The sequence below is a fragment of the Cajanus cajan genome, chromosome 7 (assembly GCF_000230855.2).
Source record: "Cajanus cajan strain Asha chromosome 7, NIPB_CcT2T_4, whole genome shotgun sequence".
Classification (NCBI taxonomy): Eukaryota; Viridiplantae; Streptophyta; class Magnoliopsida; order Fabales; family Fabaceae; genus Cajanus; species Cajanus cajan.
In genome coordinates, this window is record NC_138523.1 from 19,003,343 (window position 1) to 19,025,249 (window position 21,907).

Sequence of the window (21,907 nt, forward strand, 5' to 3'; positions counted from 1 at the left end):
GTTTAATATCGGGTATAGTGATTTGTAAAATTAATACATAAAAGGTTTTAAGTTTGTTTTTATTTATCAAGTATAGTATTTGTGTGAATTTAGTATCTCAAGTTTTAATTGAATAATTTTAATTTTTCAAGTATTATAATTGTATAATTTTGGCCCTTCAATTTTTATTCGAGTAAATTTAGTCTTAAAATATAATAATTGTATGATTTTGTTTATCAAATATTATAATTATACAAATTCTTACTTATTTAAATTAGATATATTAATAATTTTAGTAATAATATATATATATAATTTAATACATATATGAAAATTATAATATATGTAACTTAAATAGGTCAAAAAAAATTATAAAATTATGATACTTGAGATACTAAAATTGTAAATTGTAATATTTAAGAAATTAAAATTGCTTAATTAAAATTTGAAGATCAAAATCTCACAATTACCGTACTTGAGAAATTAAAATTGATTAAGTAGAATCTTAGGAACCAAAATCACTAAATTGTTATACTAAAGGAATAAAAATACAATTAAGTCTACATAAAATTATAATTAAGGTATAACTTAGACTATATATTCTAAGATAAATAATATTAATATATAAATATATAATATTTTGTTATACAAAATATTGTTCATTAATTCAATTTTTTTTATAACAATGTCCTAAATGTGTCTTTATATCATGTTTAACTTCAAAGACTCAAATATGTTAAAATTAACTTTTGGTTGGATTAGACTAGTAATTCAGCAAATTAAAAGATACCTGTGTGAGAAAGGATTAAGTTATTCCAAGAATCATTTAAAGGATTTACTCTTCATCTTCATCTTTAATTATTAGAATAAAAAAAATGAAAAGTGAGATGAGAAGTAACATTTTTTGAGTTGCTCTTATGATAACTTGACCTTTCCTTTCTCTTTGTATATAACAACCTAAAATTAAATTGAGGATTAGGATTTTCTTTTATCTTAATATTATGAATATGTTTAATATAGCCTTCGGTCAGCTACTTATATTTCAATATAGGTTTTTATTATGCGTATTTAAAATAGACAAAATAAATTGAATTATGACATTTCGTATCTATCTTTGTCAATAATAAAAAAAAACAGACATTTTGTATCGATAGGAGATTGGCTTACTCTTCATTCTGACTACTCTATTTAGTAAAATCTTGAAAACAGAAGAAAAAAAAAAAAAAAAAAGAGCTACTAGAAATGGATTAAAAAGGAAGAAATAATTTAGAAACCTTAATAAAATTCTTTATAATCATTCTAAAAATGTCGTTTCCTGTTCTATAAATGGTTATGACCCATTCTAGCTCCATCTAACTTAGTCCAAAGTTGATTTTGAGAAGTCTAACTTTTGTAATTGAAAGGCTCACAAAATTTTCAATAGTGAGAAAAATTTGTATGTATCAACATCTTTGTAAAGCATGTATTCTCCATGCAAATGGCCACTCAATTTTTTGAAATTCTCCCTCCTTTTGCTACCATTAAGAACAAGTGATCTATTGTGGACCAGTTGGTTTTATCGGTATAAGCATGTTTGTCCAGTTTTTATCTTTTTCTGTTTTTTTTTTTAAGTATTTGTTGGTACATCAACAAGATTCGAGACACACTCCCCACTAACAATGAATCAATATCTTAACACTGTATCCTTTGTATTATGTTGTCACAGGAATGGTTTCACATGGAGTAGAACTAAGAACAACAAAAACGAAATGGGACCTCTTACACATAAAGGTAACTACAAAAATTTAATTTATTAAAAGGTAATTTCGTCTATTTGCTAAAGGGTAAATTTGACAATTCAAATTACATGTAAAAAAAATAAATTTAAAAATTCATTCAACCAGTGTACATCTTAGATATCAGGTGTCTAAAGTTTGCTAAAGAAAATCAATTTGGTGCCTTAACAGATAAGAAATATCCTCTATTTGCTTGTGGTCATTCAGTCTTGCAATAGTTTATACATCCTCTTTCAATATCTATTTCCCTTCACATTTTTCATTAACTACATTTCTACCAATTAATTAATAATACTTGTTTATTTATACTTACACTCCACCTAGGCCTTCCCTTGAAGCAAACAATAACATTCCCCAAGTTGCGATTCCCCAAGAGAAAGTTAGTAAGCTTCTTGGTGATTCAACTTGTCACTCAGCTGAATTAAGAACAAAGATAAAGGAAGCACATCCAAGCCAAGTATTCAAAGATTGTGTCTAAGCTCTCTACAAAGCTCAATCTGGTAGGGGTGGCAAAACAGGCCAGTCCGGCCCGCTAATGGCCTGTCAAAAACAGGTCGGATCGGGCCAACCTGCCAATAAAAAATGAGTTGAAAACGCTGACCTGCCTTGTCTAAGGACGGGCTGGCGAGTAGGCGGGTCAACCCACATACCACAAAAAAATTGCAAAAAAAAATGGAAAAAAATATATTTTATGTTCAAATAAAAAAAACTACTACAAATAAATAAATATAATCATATGAAGTTAAAAATGCATACATATTGTACATAATATATGTTCAACAAAAGTAAATTACAAACTTATAACAAAATCAAATAGAAATTAGTTCACTTACACCAAAATTAAAATCAAATTATAAACTTACAAATTACTAATAATCTAATTTTTTTGATAGCCTACAAAACAAGTCCATTACTTATGCAAACAACTGAAGCCCAATTACTTATGCGGATTGGAGGGTTGTGGCGGGCCAGCCCGCCATTTGGCCCGACAGATTGGCAGGTTTGGCAGGGCGGGTTTGGCGGGTTGAAATGATGGGCCGGGCCCGCCAATTTTTGGCGGCCATAGGGCCAGCCTGTGGGTCAGAGCCCATTTTTCCATCCCTACAATCTGGACATTGATTCCTCAAAATCCACTCAAGACTAATCTTTTTGTTGTTTCCAAAAACGGGAGAACATATATTATGTATTTTTGAATCTTTGAATTTTTTGAACTTTATGCAATGTGTTAAAAGGAGTCTTTTATTTAAGATCATTTATTTCTAAATTAATATAACTCTCATTATGATATAACTTTTTCTTTCGCTATCTTTTATTTAATCTTTTTCAACAAAGAATTGATCTCTTAACTTGTAGATGACTGGTTAATTTTGTTTTCACTATTAAGGAAGCAAATTGTTTCGCTAGTTGTTTAGTTACTCTTATTTATAGGATTTCGACAATTTTTTCCCTCTTTGAGGATTTGCCTTTTTGAAGCCTTGCCACTATTCTGACAAGACTTGATAACCTTTTCGTAGGTTCATATTTTCTCTACCCTGAGCAGGTCTTGGTAATAAAAAAAATATATAACTTTTTTCTATTACACATATATGTTGTGACCATACATTTCATTATATCTTAAAATATTACAATTAAGGGGGAATTATGATCTCTTTGTTAGTTCAAAAGACGATCTTAGATCCCTCAAGTTATAAAGTTTAATGATAACAAACATAGAATTCTTTTTACAGAAAAGTTTTTTAGATCATTTATTAAGACCAATGAGTACAAAATGAATGCACCAAATAAAAAGTCTACTAGACTAATCACTTCATCTATTAGACATTTATTTTGAATTCATATTATTTAAGATGTCTAAAGTAGAAAAGTTTTTTAGATCATTTATTAAGACCAATGAGTATAAAATGAATGCACCAAATAAAAAGTCTGCTAGACTAATCACTTCATCTATAAGACATTTATTTTGAATTCATATTATTTAAGATGTCTAATAACTAAATCAATCTCTATGTATATGATTCCTTAACAGATTGAAAGAAAAAACTTTCTTAGTACACATATTTAGATATCTGGCAGGTACAATTAACCTAAGTGTATTCTATGAGAAAAATAATTATTTCAGGTTAGTAGGATTTTGTGATACATATTATATTGGTGATAGGATTGGAAGCAAAAGCACTGCTAAAAGCTATCACTTCTTGGGTTCTTGTCTCATTTCATGGGCAAGCAAAAAGCAAAACACCATAACTTTGTGTACAACTGAAGCATAATACATCTCTATAGCTAATTGTTGTTCACAATTACTATGGGTAAAGTATCAACTGGAAGACTATTATAGTCTTAAGCATACTATATTTGTTTTCTATGACAACACTAATGCTATTAATTTATCTAAAAATCTCATACAACATTCTAAGGCTAAGCACATAGAGAAAATATATCATTTCATTTGTGATTATGTATAAAAAGGAATTTTTATATAAAATTTACTAATATTGATCACCAATGGATTGATATCTTTACCAAAGCTCTAGTTAAAGAACGTTATAGGTTCATTAGAAAGTATCTTAATCTAAAATGCATATTAGACTAAGGATTGTCTTACTCATATTTTGCTTCATCTATCATGCATCATCTTATGCTTATGTGGACATATTTGCTTCATTTAACTCATTAATCTGATGCATATTATTTTATATATATATATATATTCTCTAATGTATCAATTTTTTTTCTAAAAATGTATATTTGGCATTTAATGTAATGAATGTTTTAAATGATTACAAAATGAGGATTTCAAAAAGGAATGCATGGCATAGTGGGATGGTTAGAAGTGTGTCACATCAGGCTAATTTTCTTCTCTCTCTTTATCCTTTCACCTACCTAACATGTTTTCGACGAAACAAAACCACCTAAACCCACTGACATTCAAATACTTAAATTTTTTTTGCCTTATCACTTTCATGCTCTCATCCCTATCAATTGCTCTGACATTCGAATCAGACACAAACCCTAACAAATAGCTTCCATAACTAACCAGTTTGTGGTAACAAGGTTCCTATCGATGAGTATCTTCAGACTACATTTCTTCTTGGCAAGAGCATCACATTAATGCTATTGCAAGACGAAGGCTACCTAGTGAAGCATTATCTTGACAAAGCCGGATAAGCAAGTTTTACTAAACTCAAGTGCGACTGATACCATGCACCTTATGCCTACTTTTTGGGCATTGACAATGATTGATGGCAATGTCATTGTGGGTCAGGTGGGTGTATACACCCAATTTTGTTTGGACCTATAAATAAGGAAATGAACTTCTATTATGAAAGGAAAAAGCTCCCAATGCATGGAAACAATATGATATGACAACAAAGGGGCTTGAAGCCCAACAAGTTTGGTTTAGTAGCCTAGAACGGGCTATTCCAAAACTGGAACGGGCCGTTCCTAAGCTGAAACGGGTCATTCCTAAACTAGAACAAACCGTTCCAAACTACTAAAAAGACTTGAAAAACCTAGCTGAGAACGGGACAGAACGGGCCGTTCCAACATAGACTGTTATGAGTTATGTGCAAGTTTGGAACGGGTCGTTCTAGAACTAGAATAGGCCGTTCCAAATTCAAATTTAACACACAACAAACTGACTCAGAACGGGCCGTTCCGAAACTGGAACGGGCTATTCCAGTCAGTTCTGACGTCTATAAGTAGAAGACTCGAGCACTGTCCCAGGGCAAAAAAATTCATCCAGAACTCCATATAACTAAAAAATTCTCTCTTTCTCTCTCTCTTCTTTTATATTTCTTGAGATTTGTGAGGTATTTGTGTAGTGTGTAAGGCAGCCAAAAAGCGCCTCAAATCGTCTATATTTGAAGAACATTAATAAAGCTTGCTACTAGGTATTATTCATCAATCTTTTTCTCTATCTTCCGCTTCTTTTATTTTAAATAAGGTTATAATAAAAGTAATCATGTAGATATTCTAGGGTCAATCGTGTTCTTGGTAAAAGGTAGTGAAACTTGATCGAGTTTGATTAAGAACTAGACGTACTCTTCATAATTGAGACGAATCAATATAAAAATATTTTATGTTCTTTTGACTTACTATTTCATTTGCACTCCTATAATTTTGCTACTACTTCGCTGTTTTGAAAAAGTATAAGTTTTTTATTAATATTATTCAACCCTCCTTTCTAATATCTTTTCTTTCTGCACATCTTTTAATGGTTGTATTTTAATTGTAATAAAAAAATACTTTTGAAACAAGAAAGATCAAGTGTATATAGATGAAATGTTTCTATTTATCAAGAAATACATGAAGAAAATGTTTTTATTAAAGAAAGGAACAAATTATATGCATAGTACATATAAATAGACTTAAATGCTTCATTTAATATTCATGAACATTTTATCATTTTTCTTTATTGCCTCTCTTAACAAAATAAGGACTAAAACTTCTTGTGATTAAATTAAAATATATACATTTATATGGTTTTTATTTAGAATTTAAACCATCTAATAGCATAGCTAGTCCGTAGCTTGAATAATTGGAGGAATGGGTAGAGGAAAAGGCGAAGGTAGCGATGGAATGGATGAAGAAGATGTTTGGTGCAGAGAGACAGTGCCAAAGGTTTTGAAACTCGTCTGCTCCACATTGCCTCTCTCTCACACAGACCTCGTTTCTCTCCTCCTCGTCTCTCCCTCTCTCCATCGCACCCTTCTCTCTTCTCAACCCCTTTGCCAGGTTCTCTACCCTTCAACTTTCATTTTCATTTTCATTTTCACTTTTCTTTAATTTCTTTTTTATTTGCTTTTCGCTTTCATTTAGTCGCTCAATTTTCGTGAGTTAAATAACGCGGGGAATCGCCTTCTAGCTGCTCTTTCTCTGGTTAGTTTGTTTATTTAATCAACCTTTGTTTCATCACGTTGCTCGATTTTTCTGTTTTTTCTTCAATTAACGCTGCACTAAGTTAGTTAACTATGTAATAATAAAGGTCTTTGCTTTTAAAAAATAAATTATGGCTTTTGATTTGACCTAAATTTTGTTCTTTGGGGTGAAATTTGATGCATTTTTGTAGCCTAGGTATAGCTCTGTCAAGCACATTAACCTCGAATTTGCAAGAGATGTTGAAGACGCGCATTTCATTGTTATTAAGGATAAGGTAACTTATAGTATACTTTTTTATATATATGTTTTTCTATGAATTTGATGTCCATCTATATATAAGGATGGAAGATAGTGCTGGGGGCTTGGGGTAGTATGGCCTGATCTTAAGTTCAAACTCTGCTGTCGTCATTGTAATTCTCATGGATAAAAAAAAATATAAGGATGGAAGGACCGTGCTGGTTTGACTGGAAAACAATGTCATACAAATTTGTTAGTGTATTGCTCTGAAAAGATGCCTGTATTCTTATATTTTCTGACTTTGTGATATAGAATTTTGCTTCGAACAATTACGAACATCTTAGAGTGCGGAAAATTGGCATATTTGCTAATCTGATGCCTTCAGCTTGATAATGTTGATGCATGAGTTTGAAGGGTGAAACTGATATGGTATAATCTGGTTTTGGATTATTTTTTCTTTTTCTTTTGAAATTTGGTTAGTATATCTTGTTGAGTTGTTAATGCATGTATCAAATGTAACGTGTCATTGTGATTTTATTGAGTAATAATAAGAGAAGAAGATATTCAGGTCAGAATATTCCAGTAATGGGTATACAGATCATGGGTTGAAGTAGAAGCAGGTGTTCATCATACCTAATACAAGATAAAGATATGGGTACGGCCATAGCAGTATCATAGATTATGAATAGGCATCCACTATCTGATTGCAGATTAATGGGGTTAATTGACTTGCTTGTGGCTAAAATTTAGATGTCTTATTTGATTCTTCTCTGTTGTAATAACTTATAATTCCTTTTAGACATTTATAATTTGATTTTATTGATAAAGAACTAAAGAAGGCAATCTTAGTTGACAATGATTGTGCAAAAATTTTATGATGTAGAATATAATTTGACTGCTATTCTAACCAAAGATTTTTAAGCATTTCTAGTGTTTTAATTCTCTTCAAAGCTTGGAGTCTTTAAATCTGAATGGCTGCCAAAAAATATCGGATACAGGAATTGAAGCAATAACCAGTTGTTGCCCCAAACTAAAAAGCTTTTCGATCTACTGGAATGTCAGGTGTTTTAAACTCTTCTTAATGTTTGATGTTTAAGATAGCAGTTGATGATTTTTTTTTGGATTCAAAATCAATCCTTAGTAACATACTGAAATATGAATCATATTACAGGGTAACAGATACAGGATTACTACATATAGTGAGGAACTGCAAATACATAATTGACTTGAACATAAGTGGATGTAAGGTATGATACCTTGGATTTGAAATTTTTTCTTTCAGTATTATTAAGCTAATATATCTGTATGTCTCAAAGGGTTTATGTACACTCAAAGGGTTTTTATGCATGCATAAACAGAAAGAATGGTATCCCATGTATGTACATTTAATTGATGCACCCCTTTGTTGCAAGTCTGCTGGTTTGAAAATGTAATTAAGTGCAGACAGTAGTTTAGTTCTGGCACTTAATATTGATTTAGGGGTTAAATGGCAACCAAAAGGAATTTTAGTGAAAAGTTCTAAAAACATTCTACACAGGTTACTAGATGGATGCATTCAAAAGCAGCTCTTTCCTTATTAAAACTATTGTCTATTGTTTCTGTTAGTGTTGTGGCATCACCTTATTAATATAATTAAATTCTATTTATGTATTACATTTTTAGCATTTTCTATGAAAATATTTTTTAGCTGATATAGGATCTAGGTGGGAAAGAGAAAGAAACAGAATGACAAAGAAAAAAAAAAAAGAAAGAAAGAGGGGAAGAAGGAGAAATAGAACAGAAAAGACACAGAGACAGATGAGAGAAACAGAGATCAAAGAAACTGCACTGCACTGCTATTAATATTCCAGTCTGTCTAAAATACAATAGCCCTACTTTACATATAGGCAGCTACCCAACAGCTATGAAATCCTATCTAACAGCAGTTGAGTAACTAGCATTCTTTTCCTATATATATTTTACATAACACAAACATTGCAGACCAGAGCCTAATTTTTGATCAATCTTGTTAAGATAATTCTATAAGATATAATTTAGATATACTAGTTTATCTTCTCCTAATTTCTAGTTTAGTTTCCTTAGTCAGTTTTATCTAAATCCCTAAACTTTAGAGATTGATTATATTTTATGCCTATTTATTTTATTGTACCCATTCAGATTCAATAATAAAAAATTATTCATATTCAAGTTGGTACCAGAGCACTCTGGTCCAGGAACCCTAATAATCCAGCTGCCAACATCTAGGATTTCTAGGGTTTTCGAGTTTTGTCTGCGGTTGCCGGAGTTGACACCGCCTGCACACTCAGAGGTCGTCGATCGGCCTCTCCGTCGCGAGCCACCGTCAGCCACTGTCTCACATGCTCTCACGCGCGGTTTTTGTTGATGAAGCTCGCCTCACGCGCCGCCCTCCCAGCCTCCGTTTGCGACGCGATTCACTCCGTTGGACTCGCTGGCCCTCCCTCTTCTCGTTTTGGCCCTTTTCAGGTTGTGGGTCACACACTCTAGGTGGTCTGTTGGTAGTCGTTTGGTTGCGGCCTCGGAGTTTCATGGTCATTTGGTTGCGGCCTCGGAGTTTCGTGGTCGTTTGGTTGCTGCCTTGAAGTTCCGTGGTCGTTTGGTTGCTGTCTCGGAGTTCCGTGGCTGTTTGGTTGCTGTCTCGGGGTTCCGTGGCTGTTTGGTTGCTGTCTTGGGGTTCCATGGTGGTTTGGTTGCTATCTCGGAGTTCCGTGGTTGATTGGTTGCTACCTCGGAGTTTCGTGGCTGATTGTTTGCTGTTTTTCTTCTTTTTCTCTTCATGGCAGAGATTCCTAAGGAGAATCCAAAAATTGAATCTTCCAAAAGGGGGCTGGTCTCCTTTGCCTTTTCTGGATCACCTACTATTACATCTGAAAAGCTTAATGGTAAAAATTATTTGGATTGGTCCACTGCGGTTGAAATGTGGTTTTTAGGTCAGGGTCTCTATGATCATCTTACTAAAAGGGCGTCCGAAGTTGATAAAGAGGTGAGAGATGAATGGCAACGGGCAGATTATCAACTTGTATCTCTATTGTGGCAGTCCATTGAGCCTAAATTAATGGTGCATTTTCGTCCGTACAAGACATGCTATGATATTTGGAAGAAGGCTCGAAATGTCTATGCCAATGATATCCAAAGAATATACGAGTTTGTTCATGGTCTGGCAACTCTTCGTATAGTTGATAATGATTTGCCAACGTATTTGAATCTTGCTCAATCCACTATTGATGAGCTCAAGCTAATGTTGGTTAGTGATGATCCTCAACAAATATTAAACAAACTTGATAATATGTTTATGGTGTTTATCCTTCAAGGACTCCACAAAGATTACGGATCTGTTCGAGATCAAATCTTGACAAATCCTGTCATTCCTACAGTAGAAGAACTCATAGATCGACTGATTCGGGTCCCTTCACCAGAGGCAGATCCTCACACAGAATCTGAGTCCTCTGCTTTTATCTCTAGTACAGCTGACCGTGGAAGTCGAGGGCGTGGTCGAGGTCGTGGTCGTGGTAAAGGGGGTAGAGGAAACCTCCATTGTACCTACTGTCAGAGAGATGGACATACACGAGACATGTGTTATTCCTTGCATGGGCTTCCGAGCAAGACAGCTAATGTGGTTCAATTTCCAACTTCAGCTCCAGAGCTCAAGATTGAACCGGAGGGCAATCATCCAATCACATTATCTACCGATGATTATCAAGAGTATCTTCAATTGAAGGCAACTAAACATGCCTCTTCTTCCATCACTGTTGCTCATACTGGTAATTCTACAGTTTGTCTCTCTCATTCTACTTCTATTGGACCTTGGGTTTTGGACTCCGGTGCTTCTGATCACCTAACTGGTAATGCCTCCCTTTTCCCTAACCTATCATCACCTAAAACTCCACATCATATCACTCTTGCAAATGGGTCAAAAGTTCAAGTCACTGGTAATGGCCAAATATCACCTCTCCCATCACTACCATTAAAATCTGTTTTACTAGTTCCTGGATGCTCCTTTAATTTGATTTCTATAAGTAAGTTGACTCGGTCACTAAACTGTGTCATAACCGTCACTTTTGATTCTTTCTTGATACAGGACCGGAGTACGGGACAGACGATTGGAGTCGGATCTGAATCACATGGTCTCTACTACCTTCAGCCTTCTACCTCTACCATATGTGCATCTGTTGAGTCTCCTGGTTTAATCCATCGTCGCGTGGGTCATCCAAGCTTGAATAAATTAAAGAAAATGGTACCTCATCTCTCACGGTTGGTGTCCTTAGAGTGTGAATTGTGTTAATTAGGGAAGCATGTTAGAGCTTCTTTTCCCAATAGTATTAATAGTCGAGCTATGTCTCTTTTTGATGTTATTCATTCTAATGTTTGGGGTCCTAGTCGCATTCCTTCTCTTTTAGGACATAGGTATTACGTCACCTTTATTGATGATTTTTCTAGATGTACTTGGATATTTTTAATGAAAAATCGTTCTGAGTTATTCAATATTTTCCTAAGTTTCTATTCGGAGATCAAAACTCAATTTGGCAAAGTAATTCGGATTTTACGAAGTGATAATGCTAAATAATATTTTTCAAATTGCTTCAAATCATTTATGGCTTCCTATGGCATTCTACATCAATCTAGTTGCCCTCATACACCTCAACAAAATGGTGTAGCTGAGCGAAAACATAGACATATTGTGGACACTGCTCGTACTCTTTTAGTGAATGTCAATGCACCCCCAAAGTTGTGGGGCGATGCTGTCCTCACTGCAGGGTATTTAATAAATCGAATGCCATCGTCTGTCTTGAATGATCAAGTACCTCATTCCCTATTATACCCATTGGATCCCCTTTATTCTGTTCATCCTCGTGTCTTTGGCTGTACTTGTTTTGTCCATGACCTTTTCTCAGGACGTGCTAAGTTGTCTGCTCGGGCCATCAAATGTGTGTTCTTAGGATACTCCCATGTCCAAAAGGGGTACCATTGTTACTCTCCTGCTATGCATCGATTTTATACCAGTGCAGATGTCACTTTCTTTGAAGATACACCATATTTTATTGCCACAGATGTCTCTCCGGTTGACGTAGATCTCCTCTCTCAGGTATTGCCTATTCCTCATTTTGATCATAGTGTGCCTCCTACCACACCTGCTACTTTAGAGGCACCAAATCCTCCCGCACTGCCAGGGTCTGACCATCTTCTACACCGATTTGAGATAACCTATGAGTGTCGATCACATACTGTTGTTCTTCCCAATGATTTTTCAATTGAGCCATGTGATTCTATTCCTACTTCAGTCTCCTCACCTACTCCGGCCCCACCTAACTCAGTTGACTTGCCCATTGCTCTTCGTAAAGGTAGTCGTTCTACTTGTAATCCTCATCCTATTTATAACTTTCTTTCATATCATCGTTTGTCTCCTACCTATTATGCTTTTGTCTCTGCTATTTCCTCTATTACCATTCCCAAGACAGTACAGGAGGCCTTAACCCATCCAGGATGGCGACAAGCAATGATTGATGAGATGATAGCTTTAGACTCCAACCACACTTGGGTACTTGTCCCACCTCCGCTTGAAAAATCTGTTGTTGGTTGTCGGTGGGTATTTAATGTTAAAGTGGGCCCTGATGGATAGGTGGATAGATTGAAAGCTCGTCTTGTGGCTAAGGGATACACGCAAGTATATGGTTTGGATTACAGCGACACCTTCTCTCCAGTTGCGAAGATGGCCTCAGTTCATCTCTTCTTAGCTATGGCTTCTATGAGGCATTGGCCTTTGTTTCAATTAGACATCAAAAATGCCTTCTTACATGGTGATTTGGAGGAGGAGATTTATATGGATCAACCTCCTGGGTTTGTTGCTCAAGGGGGGTCTGGTCTTGTATGTAAATTACAAAAGTCCTTGTATGGCCTCAAACAATCACCTCGTGCTTGGTTTGGTCGGTTTAGCAAAGTTATACAGTAATTTGGAACGATCCGCTGCGAGACAGACCACTCTGTCTTCTTTAGACGCTCATCGACACATAGATTTATCTATCTTGTTTATGTAGATGATATTGTGATTACAGGTGATGATCAGGAGGGCATCAAGGCTTTGAAGCAACACTTATTTAAACACTTTCAAACTAAGGATTTGGGCCCCCTACGTTATTTTATCGGGATTGAGGTCGCTCAGTCAAAGTTTGGTATTGCTATTTCTCAGAGAAAATATGCCCTTGATATTCTAGAAGAGACCGGACTTACAGATTGTAAGCCAGTTGACACTCCCATGGATCCTAATGTGAAGCTTATGCCTAATCAGGGGGAGCCTTATCTTGACCCAGGGAGATATCGGAGATTAGTGGGAAAATTGAATTATCTCACCATGACCAGACCTGATATATCCTTTCCTGTCAGTGTTGTAAGTCAGTTTCTTAACTCTCCCTATGAGAGTCATTGGCTTGCAGTTGTTCGAATCCTTAGATACATTAAAAGATCACCAGGAAAAGGACTTGTTTACAATGATAGAGGACATACAAACATTGTTGGATATTCATATGCAGATTGGGCAGGTGATGCAAGTGATAGGCGGTCAACATCAAGCTATTGTGTCTTCATGGGTGGTAATTTTGTCTCATGGAAGAGTAAAAAGCAAAGTGTTGTTGCACGATCAAGTACAGAAGCAGAATATCGTGCTATGGCTCACACCACAAGTGAGCTCTTGTGGCTAAAATTCTTAATTCAAGAGTTGTAGTTTTGCAAGGTTGGTCATATGGAACTAGTTTGTGATAACCAATCAGCTTTATACCTCTCCTCTAATCCAGTTTTTCATGAGAGAACAAAGCATATAGAGGTTGACTGCCATTTCATCAGGGAAAAGATCCTCTCTGGTATCATCAAGACCTCCTCAGTTTGTTCCAAGGATCAACTTGCAGATATCTTTACTAAATCTTTACGAGGTCCTAGGATAACATATATATGTAACAAGCTAGATGCATATGATATATATGCTCCAGCTTGAGGGGGAGTGTTAAGATAATTCTATAAGATATAGTTTAGATATACTAGTTTATCTTCTCCTAATTTCTAGTTTAGTTTCCTTAGAGCATCTCCAGTCGGAGTTGCTTATAAGCAACTCCCAACCACTTTAAATGGGTCCCACTGTGCCATGTCACTCATAAGCAACTCATACTATATTTTTACAACTTTTGCTCAAATGGCAATTGCTTATAAGCACCTCAACTTTTTTACAACTCATATTACACTTTTTACACCTCAATTTTTTTACAACTCATATTTCAATAATAATAAAAATTACATAATAAAAAATATAACAAAAATTTTAATAATAAAAAGAAATTACATAATAAAAAAATACAAAAAATTACAATAATAAAAATAAATTTATTAATAAAACGAAATACCAAAAATTACAATAATAAAAAAAATTACATAATAAAGAGAAATTACATAATAAAAAGAAATACCAAAAATTACATAAATTAAAGTGGAAAACTAAAGTGTCAACTTTAGAGAAAATAGGAAGCAACAATAAAACTAGTCTAACATAAATTAAAATTACAATAATATTTAATCTCCTAATTTGCGCCTAATAAAATTACAAGCCAATTCATGATCTTTGAGTTGCTTCTCAGTCATTCCAGATGTGTCTTTCATGAGAATTTCATACATTGCATTAAAGTTAGCTGCTTCCTTCGCTTCAGCCAATTTCTTTACTGCAACACTTCTTTCTAATATTGCTTTTGCCATATTATCCAACTCCTCTTTGTTGGAAGATGTTTCGCCAACCTTTCCTTTACTTTTTCTCTTCGCTGCTTTTTGACCTATTGGACGAGACATTGGTGTTGTTAGGTCATATTCTTCACAATCATTGGCTGCATCTGTGTTAGAAGACATTGAGTATTGCCCAGATTTAGAAATCTTTGATCGTTTGGAAGAGCTCTCCATTGATTCAGATTTCCATTTTGGCTCATCTCTTAATAATAGCCATGCATGCTCAAAATTGAATTTTTCACCTACATCTTGCGAGTAAATTTTTTATGCATTTGCCATGATGTCTTTTTCTGAGTTGCCACTTTTTTTTTATCACGAGCTTGTTTATAACATCCAACAAATAATTGAACAGCTTTATTGATTCGAAACCAACGACTTTTTAACTGACCTGGATTTCTTACTGGAAATTGATTGCGATTGTTGTTGTAATTCTCCTTGATTCTAATCCAGAAACTATTTACAGTTTGATCAACTCCAACAATTGGATCCTTCGAAATGTTGAGCCATGATTGAATAAGTAAATTATCCTCTTCGACAGAAAAACTTACACGTGATTTTTTTTTTAGTAGATATTTCTTCTCCTTGTTGCCTTCCAACATCAAGTGTGATGTTCTCTAGCCCTACTTGAGACTCGGATACGAAACCAATTGGTGAATCTGTTTCGGAAAAATTTGAAGGCCTAAATTATATTGGGATTGGTTGGTATCGGTGGTGGATACATAAAAAAATGGGGATTTGGAAAATTATTAGTGGTTGAATGTGGTGGTGGTGGTGGATACATAAAAAAATGGGGATTTGGAGAATTATCATTGGTTGAATGTGGTGGTGGTGGTGGGTATGTAAAAAATTGAGGATTTTGAGAATTTTCATCGGAAGGGGTTAGAGGTGGTGGTTGGTTTTGTAAAAAATTAAAATAACTTTGAAAATTAAATTGATTGGGATCCATGGTAGAATATAAAAAAAAAGATACAAATGAACAAAAATAAAATAATTTTTTTTGTTGTGAACGAATAGTAAATGTTAATAGTAAAATTTTTAAAATAAATTCTAAACTTGAATAATGAAATGCAAATAAACCGAATAATAGAGTGCAAATGAACTACGCAATGTGAAAAACAGAGTACAAATGAATTGAAAATTGAGTGCAAATGAATTGAAAATTGAATGCAAATGAATTCAAAACTGGACATCAATTTATACATACAAGTCCAACGGCTCTTTAACGTCTCTCCAACGGGTATCCAACGGGTTTCAACGTCTCTTTTTTCTTATTTACGATTATCAAAGTCTTTCACCCTCTATTCACGTTTATTCTCCTACACTCTCCATTCACTCTGCCTTCTCCCTTTCAACGTTTATTCTACATTCACCATTCTCCTACACTCTCCTACACTCTCCATTCACTCTCCATTTCAACGTTTATTTTGCCCTCTCCCCTCACTCTCCCTTCACTCTTTCTTCACTCTCTCTTCTCCGACTGGCGCGCGGAGGGGTCACGGGCGACGGTGGTCGCACGCGAGGTGGAGGGGTTCTGGCGCTCGCGGGGCGGGGGTGGTGCCCGCGCGGGCCGCGGGTCTGGCTATATGGAGCAGAGGTGGTTCCCGCACGGGGCGTACGGGGTCGCGCACGGGGGCTGGAGGGGTTTCGCCGGTGGCTTCTGGCGCGCGGGGCGGAGGGGGTGGCGAACGGGGGGCGGAGGGGTTTGGCCGGTGGCTTCTGGCACGCGGGGCGAAGGGGTTCTGCCAGAGGGTTCTAGTGCGGGGTGGAGGCGGTTCACATGCTGGGCGGAGGTTGTTCTCCAGCGGGCCGTCGGAACTGGTTGAGCCGCGCGCGGGGCGTACGGGACATGCCGGAGACACGCGACCGGCGACGCGCGAACGGCCACTGGCGACACGGGCCGGCGTTGCCAAACCTCCCCGGACGAACAAACAGGAGGTGCATGGTTTTTTCTGTTTTTCTTTTTCATAAATGTGGTCCACATAGATGAATTTCAACCATTGAAATTCTTCTTGTCAGTGCTAAGGACTGTTGCTTGTACAAGCAACTGAGACAAAAATTTAAGAAACTCACTTGCCATGTAGGATAGGTCCAACGGGAGTTTCTTACAAGGAACGTTGCTTAAGACGTTAAGCACCCTCCGCTGGAGGTGCTCTTAGTCAGTTTTATCTAAATCCCTAAACTTTAGGGATTGATTATATTTTATGCCTATTTATTTTATTGTACCCATTCAGATTCAATAATAAGAAATTATTCATATTCAAGTAATCTCATCACTAAAACTTTCGGTATTGAATTTTGATGTATCAAACATGCCCTAAACCACGAGTTGTCTTCGTGGTTAAGGAGGTTTACTCCCTACCTTCACTACACGGACTAAAAACCTTGGTCCTGCACCGGGGTGATTTAATCTATCTAAATGTACTATATTGATGTTTGGGGTGAGCCCTAAGTTAAGATTGCCCAAGGAGTATACCCTTACCATACCACAAATACCTAAATAACTCCACAACTTGTCAGAAGATAATAGTTCTAGCTCATGGGTTTGCATCTACCCAAAATTGCTTTGCAAGTAGTAAGATTGTCATTGGATGTTGAGATTTTAAGCATCTATCATTCAACCTATCTTTTATGGTCTTGTGCACTTGTAATATGCTTCCACGGCGACCACTCAGTTTTAATTACAGTTGCGTTAGTTTCTACTTACTCTGCATCGTTAATTTATAGCTTTCTCCGCATATGCAATTCAATGTAAAAAAACAAGAAATGAATCATACATAAGCTGCATATATGCCTTTAACAAATTTCCTACACTTTGGTAGCTTTAATCCTTGTGAGTAAAGTACAACCATCAATTTCTGGAATATTCTCTACTATATAATTAAATGTTTTTAGTCTCTTTATTTTGACGGGATATGGAATGGTATTTTGGTATTTATCATCTTAATTCAATGTCATATTTACAGTTGTATGTTAAAATGTTGAATTGAAATTTGTCATTTGGAGTTGGTACTTGTATCTTCTGGGGTCTGAACATAGTACTCTAATAATTGCAGAATATTTCAGACCGAGGCATACAACTTGTTGCTGATAATTATCCAGAATTAGAGTCGCTGAATTTAACTAGGTATCTCCAGTGATTTATAACTGATTTTGTGAAATCTTGCACATTATGGGATTATGAATGCCAGTTTCCAAATAATGAATCAGATAGGCATTTCTTTGGGGAGGCAGGGCAACGGATTTTGTTCCTAGTTGTATGCCCAATGCAATTTTTTCACCTAAACTTTAACATATTAACATTCCAAACAACAGTCTGTTAAGATGATGCAAATGAACACTGGATCTATTAGGGTTCGAGCTGTGAAAGAAATCATAAATGATACGGTGAAATCGTTATTATTGATTAGATGAAATGTTTGTACCATGAGATAGAAATATAGATGTAACAGATCCCATGATACTTGATCTTTTGTTTGATGCTTAGGTGTGTCAAAGTAACAGATGAAGGGTTGAAGAGTTTATTGCACAAATGTCTATTTCTTCAGAGTTTGAATCTCTATGCACTGTCAAGGTAGGCATTGAAACTCAACATTTAGTTCAAGTTGTCTTGCCCTGGAATTGGATTAATTCAGAGCATTACTCTTATTCAGTTTCACAGATGAAGCTTACCAGAAAATATACCTTCTAGCACGTCTCAAGTTTTTGGATCTTTGTGGTGCCCAGGTAAAAAATCTCGTGTTTCTGCAGATTTATCTGCACACTATCTAATGCAGACTACTAAATACATAAAAGTCTGGCTTGCAGAATCTTTCAGATGAAGGACTCTCCTGTATTTCCAAGTGCAAGAACCTTGTATCCCTCAATTTGACATGGTAAATGAATCACCAATCTGAAAATCTATCTTTCTCATTATGTAAAAAGTAAAGGATTTGTATATGATTTTACCATAGGTGTGTTCGTGTGACTGATGAAGGGGTCATATCCATTGCAGAGTGTTGCATCTCTCTTGAATTTCTAAGGTATATCTAAATTGAGAAATTTTTAGCACTTACACATTCGCCATTCAGTATTAGGTGGTGCACTCTTGGCTTTTGAAAAAAATTTGTTGGCCTAGTCATATTACAAACATAATAGGGCATGAATGTTGACTTCTTTGTTTCAGTGAGGAGCATTTTAATGTCCATTACTCCATGTTTTCTTATAACACTTGCACATGGCTTTCATTTTCCCAAGTACTGCCATTTTTTTATAATGGCCTGAGACCTGAGTAGTTAGTTGGTTTAAAAACCCGTAGCATGCAATGATAGTATACTTCTGTCATTTCTGTTGAGCACAAGATACTTGTTTAGCCTACTGCATTTATGGTGCGGCTAATTGTGTCAAGTCGAGACTTGGGGACAGGGTCCCCTAGCTGTTCGTTGGTGAATTTGGCTGAATTTGGGGACAGGGCCTAATCGTTACATGTGAATGTGAAGTAATGCATTGTCATCCGGTGAGAGGAGTAAATTTTAGTCATATAATCATATAAGGAGGGTTAACATTGTTTCAGTTAATTTTAAGGTCTGTTTGGATAAATTTCTACTTTAGTACTTATATGAGAAAAAAATAGAAAGAAAAAAATGAACTAAGCTTCTCCTTAAGTTAAAATTAGCTTATCTATAAGCTAATTAGTAGAAACTCTCTTATTATATAGTTTCTCCAAAAATTTATTTTTTACGCATAAGCTAATTTTAACTTATAGAGATTAATTTTATGTTCTTTTTACTAATTCTTTTCTCATAAGCGTGTCTAAAAAAATTTATCCAATCAGACTCTTAATCTTTACTATCCATTTCTATTATATAGTTGAGATTTACTCCTTTCACAATCTCATCTATCACCTGAATATATTTCCTATAAATTATGTGTGTGTGTTTAATTGTTATCCAAAAATCACTTCTCTTGTTGATATCTTGAAAGGACGTATTTGCAGCTTGTTTGGAATAATTGGTGTGACTGATAAATGTCTGGATGCACTCTCGAAGTCCTGTTCCGACAAACTTACGACCCTCGACGTTAACGGGTGTATTGGCATTAAGGCAAATTTCTACTTGAAAGTAACTCTATATTTGTGACAAATTACAAGTATTAGGTGGAGTAGTGTTTTAAACAGTTCGTTTATTCCTTTGCAGAAACGAAGCCGCGAAGAGTTGCTAAAGTTGTTTCCATATTTGAAATGCTTTAAAGTGCATAGTTGATGCGTGGTTGGCGGAAATATAGTAATCAAAGCTGTCATTTTGTCAATTAAGGCATATAACATGCATAAGTTCTAAATTTAATCACAATTTTTTTACCATACCTCTCTGTATGTTGTAATTTTTTATTATTATACCAATTTGTAGTAACAACAAATTTATTGTCCTTTAGGTTTGGGACACTGAAAAACCTTGTATCCAAGTAATTTTGCTTATCAGAATGATAGTCTCTTTACTTATGGCGCAAGAACGCAAGAGGGGGTGATCCTTATTATCTTGATTTGATTCTCTGATTTCTCTATTTCTTTTTAAGAAAATAGAGTTGAGTTCTTCTTCCACCCGTACATCAAATAGAATATGTTGAGCCAAATCTTGATCGAATCCTTGGAGCAATCTCATTTTTTATAGATATTTTGACTGATGAGTATGAAGAGCTAAGCTGCTACTTATCTTGATTGACCTGAAATAACATGGGCATTTGGAAAAATTCTCAATAGATATTTATTGGAAAAATATGAAATTTATTATATTTTATGTATGTTAAAATTAATTTATACGTTTTAAACACTTTTCTAGTAAAGTAATACGGCTTAAACTTTTAAAGAAGTTTATGGATTTAACTTTTCAAAAATTGTTGGATAGATGTTTATTATAAATTATATTATAGTTAGTTTTAGTTGTTTATAAATAATTATTATGAATTTTATTCAAATTAACCTATTACAAAGTCAAAATAAACTTGTGTTTGTACAATAATGTAAAGACTGTCGTAAGTGTGAATCAACTCTATCGAAAATGTGAGTCAACTAATATAAAGTTACTTTAGTTTAATTAGTAATATCAAATTCAAGTTTTAGGTAAATAATTGTGTAAATGTATACATAAAGAATTTTGTTGTCAATAACGATTTTATTCAATTTGAATTAAAAGTGACTAAGTTTGCTAACTTATTTTGACGTGTGGAAAGGGAATTATAAAATATAGCTTATCCATCCTATTTAGTGGGATTGATAGGTTGACGAATTAATCATGTAAATCATTTAACCCATCCTATTAAGCATCTTATTTAGTGTTATGTAAAGTTTTTTAAGTTTTATAATAGGATATAACTTCTCACCGGGTTTGCTTATAAAAAAATTGAATAATACCTCTACTTGTGACTATATACTTTAGTCAAAAATTAAATTTTATTCTTAATTAAAAAGTATAAATATCGAACTATTTATCCTAATGACTTATATATCACTAATTTAAAATATTAAATTTTATTCTTAATTAAAAAATATAAATATCAAGCCATTTATACTAACGACTTATATATCACTAATTTAAAATATGAAAAGTGTTAATGATGTATTCTTTAATATATTGGATAAAATTTAATAAAAATTACAAAATTATGAATTTGACTCTTTAAAAAAATGAAGCCCATAATTAACAATGAAAAAATCTTGTACCTACAAATATCGACAAATAAAATTCATTATAAATAATAGGTGGGTAGCCTTAATGAATATTTGCAGATAGCAAGTACGATCATTTTTTAACCGTTTGGGATAGGTTTGGTAGTATTCACACCTATGATACATACTAAGTAAAATTACTTAAATATTCATATGTTTATCTTGCATACCAACTTGGATTAACATGAGTGTTGAAGATTCACATCGCTTATCCAAGTGACTAAAGATTGAATCCAGACTCGTAAGAGTGCAAAAAACTCAGGTTGAGAAGAGGTGCCTACCTATTTTGGTATTTGTCAAGCCTTTAAGAAAGATTGTCCCATGTTTGATAAAAAATCTCCTTTGTAATGAACAAATAAAAATATGTTTATCTTACATTTTTAATATTTCAACAAAATTAACGTTAAATACAAGTTGAAAAATTAATATTAATTGTTTATCTTTAACATTTTAATAGAATTAACTTCAAATATAAACTTAAAATTATTTATACTACTTTTTATTTTTTAAAAAATCACAAATATTCATAAATATTTATGTATATTTATAAAATTCATAGATACCCACA

The 21,907-nt window shown here is 34.4% G+C and overlaps 1 protein-coding gene across 6 annotated transcripts; it reads left to right on the forward strand.

Annotated features, from left to right (window-relative positions):
• Positions 1-6,251: 6,251 nt before the first annotated feature.
• Positions 6,252-20,156, forward strand: LOC109815938 (RNI-like superfamily protein). Of its 6 annotated transcripts, none has more exons than XR_014427681.1 (13): positions 6,252-6,488; positions 6,573-6,632; positions 6,823-6,906; positions 7,801-7,931; positions 8,041-8,116; positions 10,966-11,121; positions 17,696-17,766; positions 18,127-18,213; positions 18,293-18,365; positions 18,447-18,514; positions 18,593-18,661; positions 19,602-19,720; positions 19,814-20,156. XR_014427681.1 is itself a non-coding variant. In XM_020380765.3 (13 exons), exons 1-13 carry the CDS (start codon positions 6,300-6,302, stop codon positions 19,877-19,879), a joined length of 1,236 nt encoding a protein of 411 aa, XP_020236354.1. In that variant the 5' UTR covers positions 6,255-6,299; the 3' UTR covers positions 19,880-20,156. The 6 variants fall into 6 exon arrangements, 2 of the variants coding, with proteins under 2 accessions (XP_020236354.1, XP_020236367.1); XM_020380765.3 differs by having other exon boundaries at positions 6,255-6,488; positions 19,615-19,720; XM_020380778.3 differs by lacking the exon at positions 10,966-11,121 and having other exon boundaries at positions 6,259-6,488; positions 19,615-19,720.
• The last annotated feature ends 1,751 nt before the right edge of the window (positions 20,157-21,907 follow it).

What these genes read in the sequence shown, in the direction of transcription:
- LOC109815938 (XM_020380765.3), top strand. Translation starts at nt 6,300, where the DNA reads ATGGGTAGAGGAAAAGGCGAAGGTAGCGATGGAATGGATGAAGAAGAT. An exon ending in TGGATCTTTGTGGTGCCCAG is followed by an intron (nt 18,366 to 18,446) that starts GTAAAAAATCTC and finishes TCTGGCTTGCAG; the next exon opens with AATCTTTCAGATGAAGGACT. An exon ending in GTATCCCTCAATTTGACATG is followed by an intron (nt 18,515 to 18,592) that starts GTAAATGAATCA and finishes ATTTTACCATAG; the next exon opens with GTGTGTTCGTGTGACTGATG.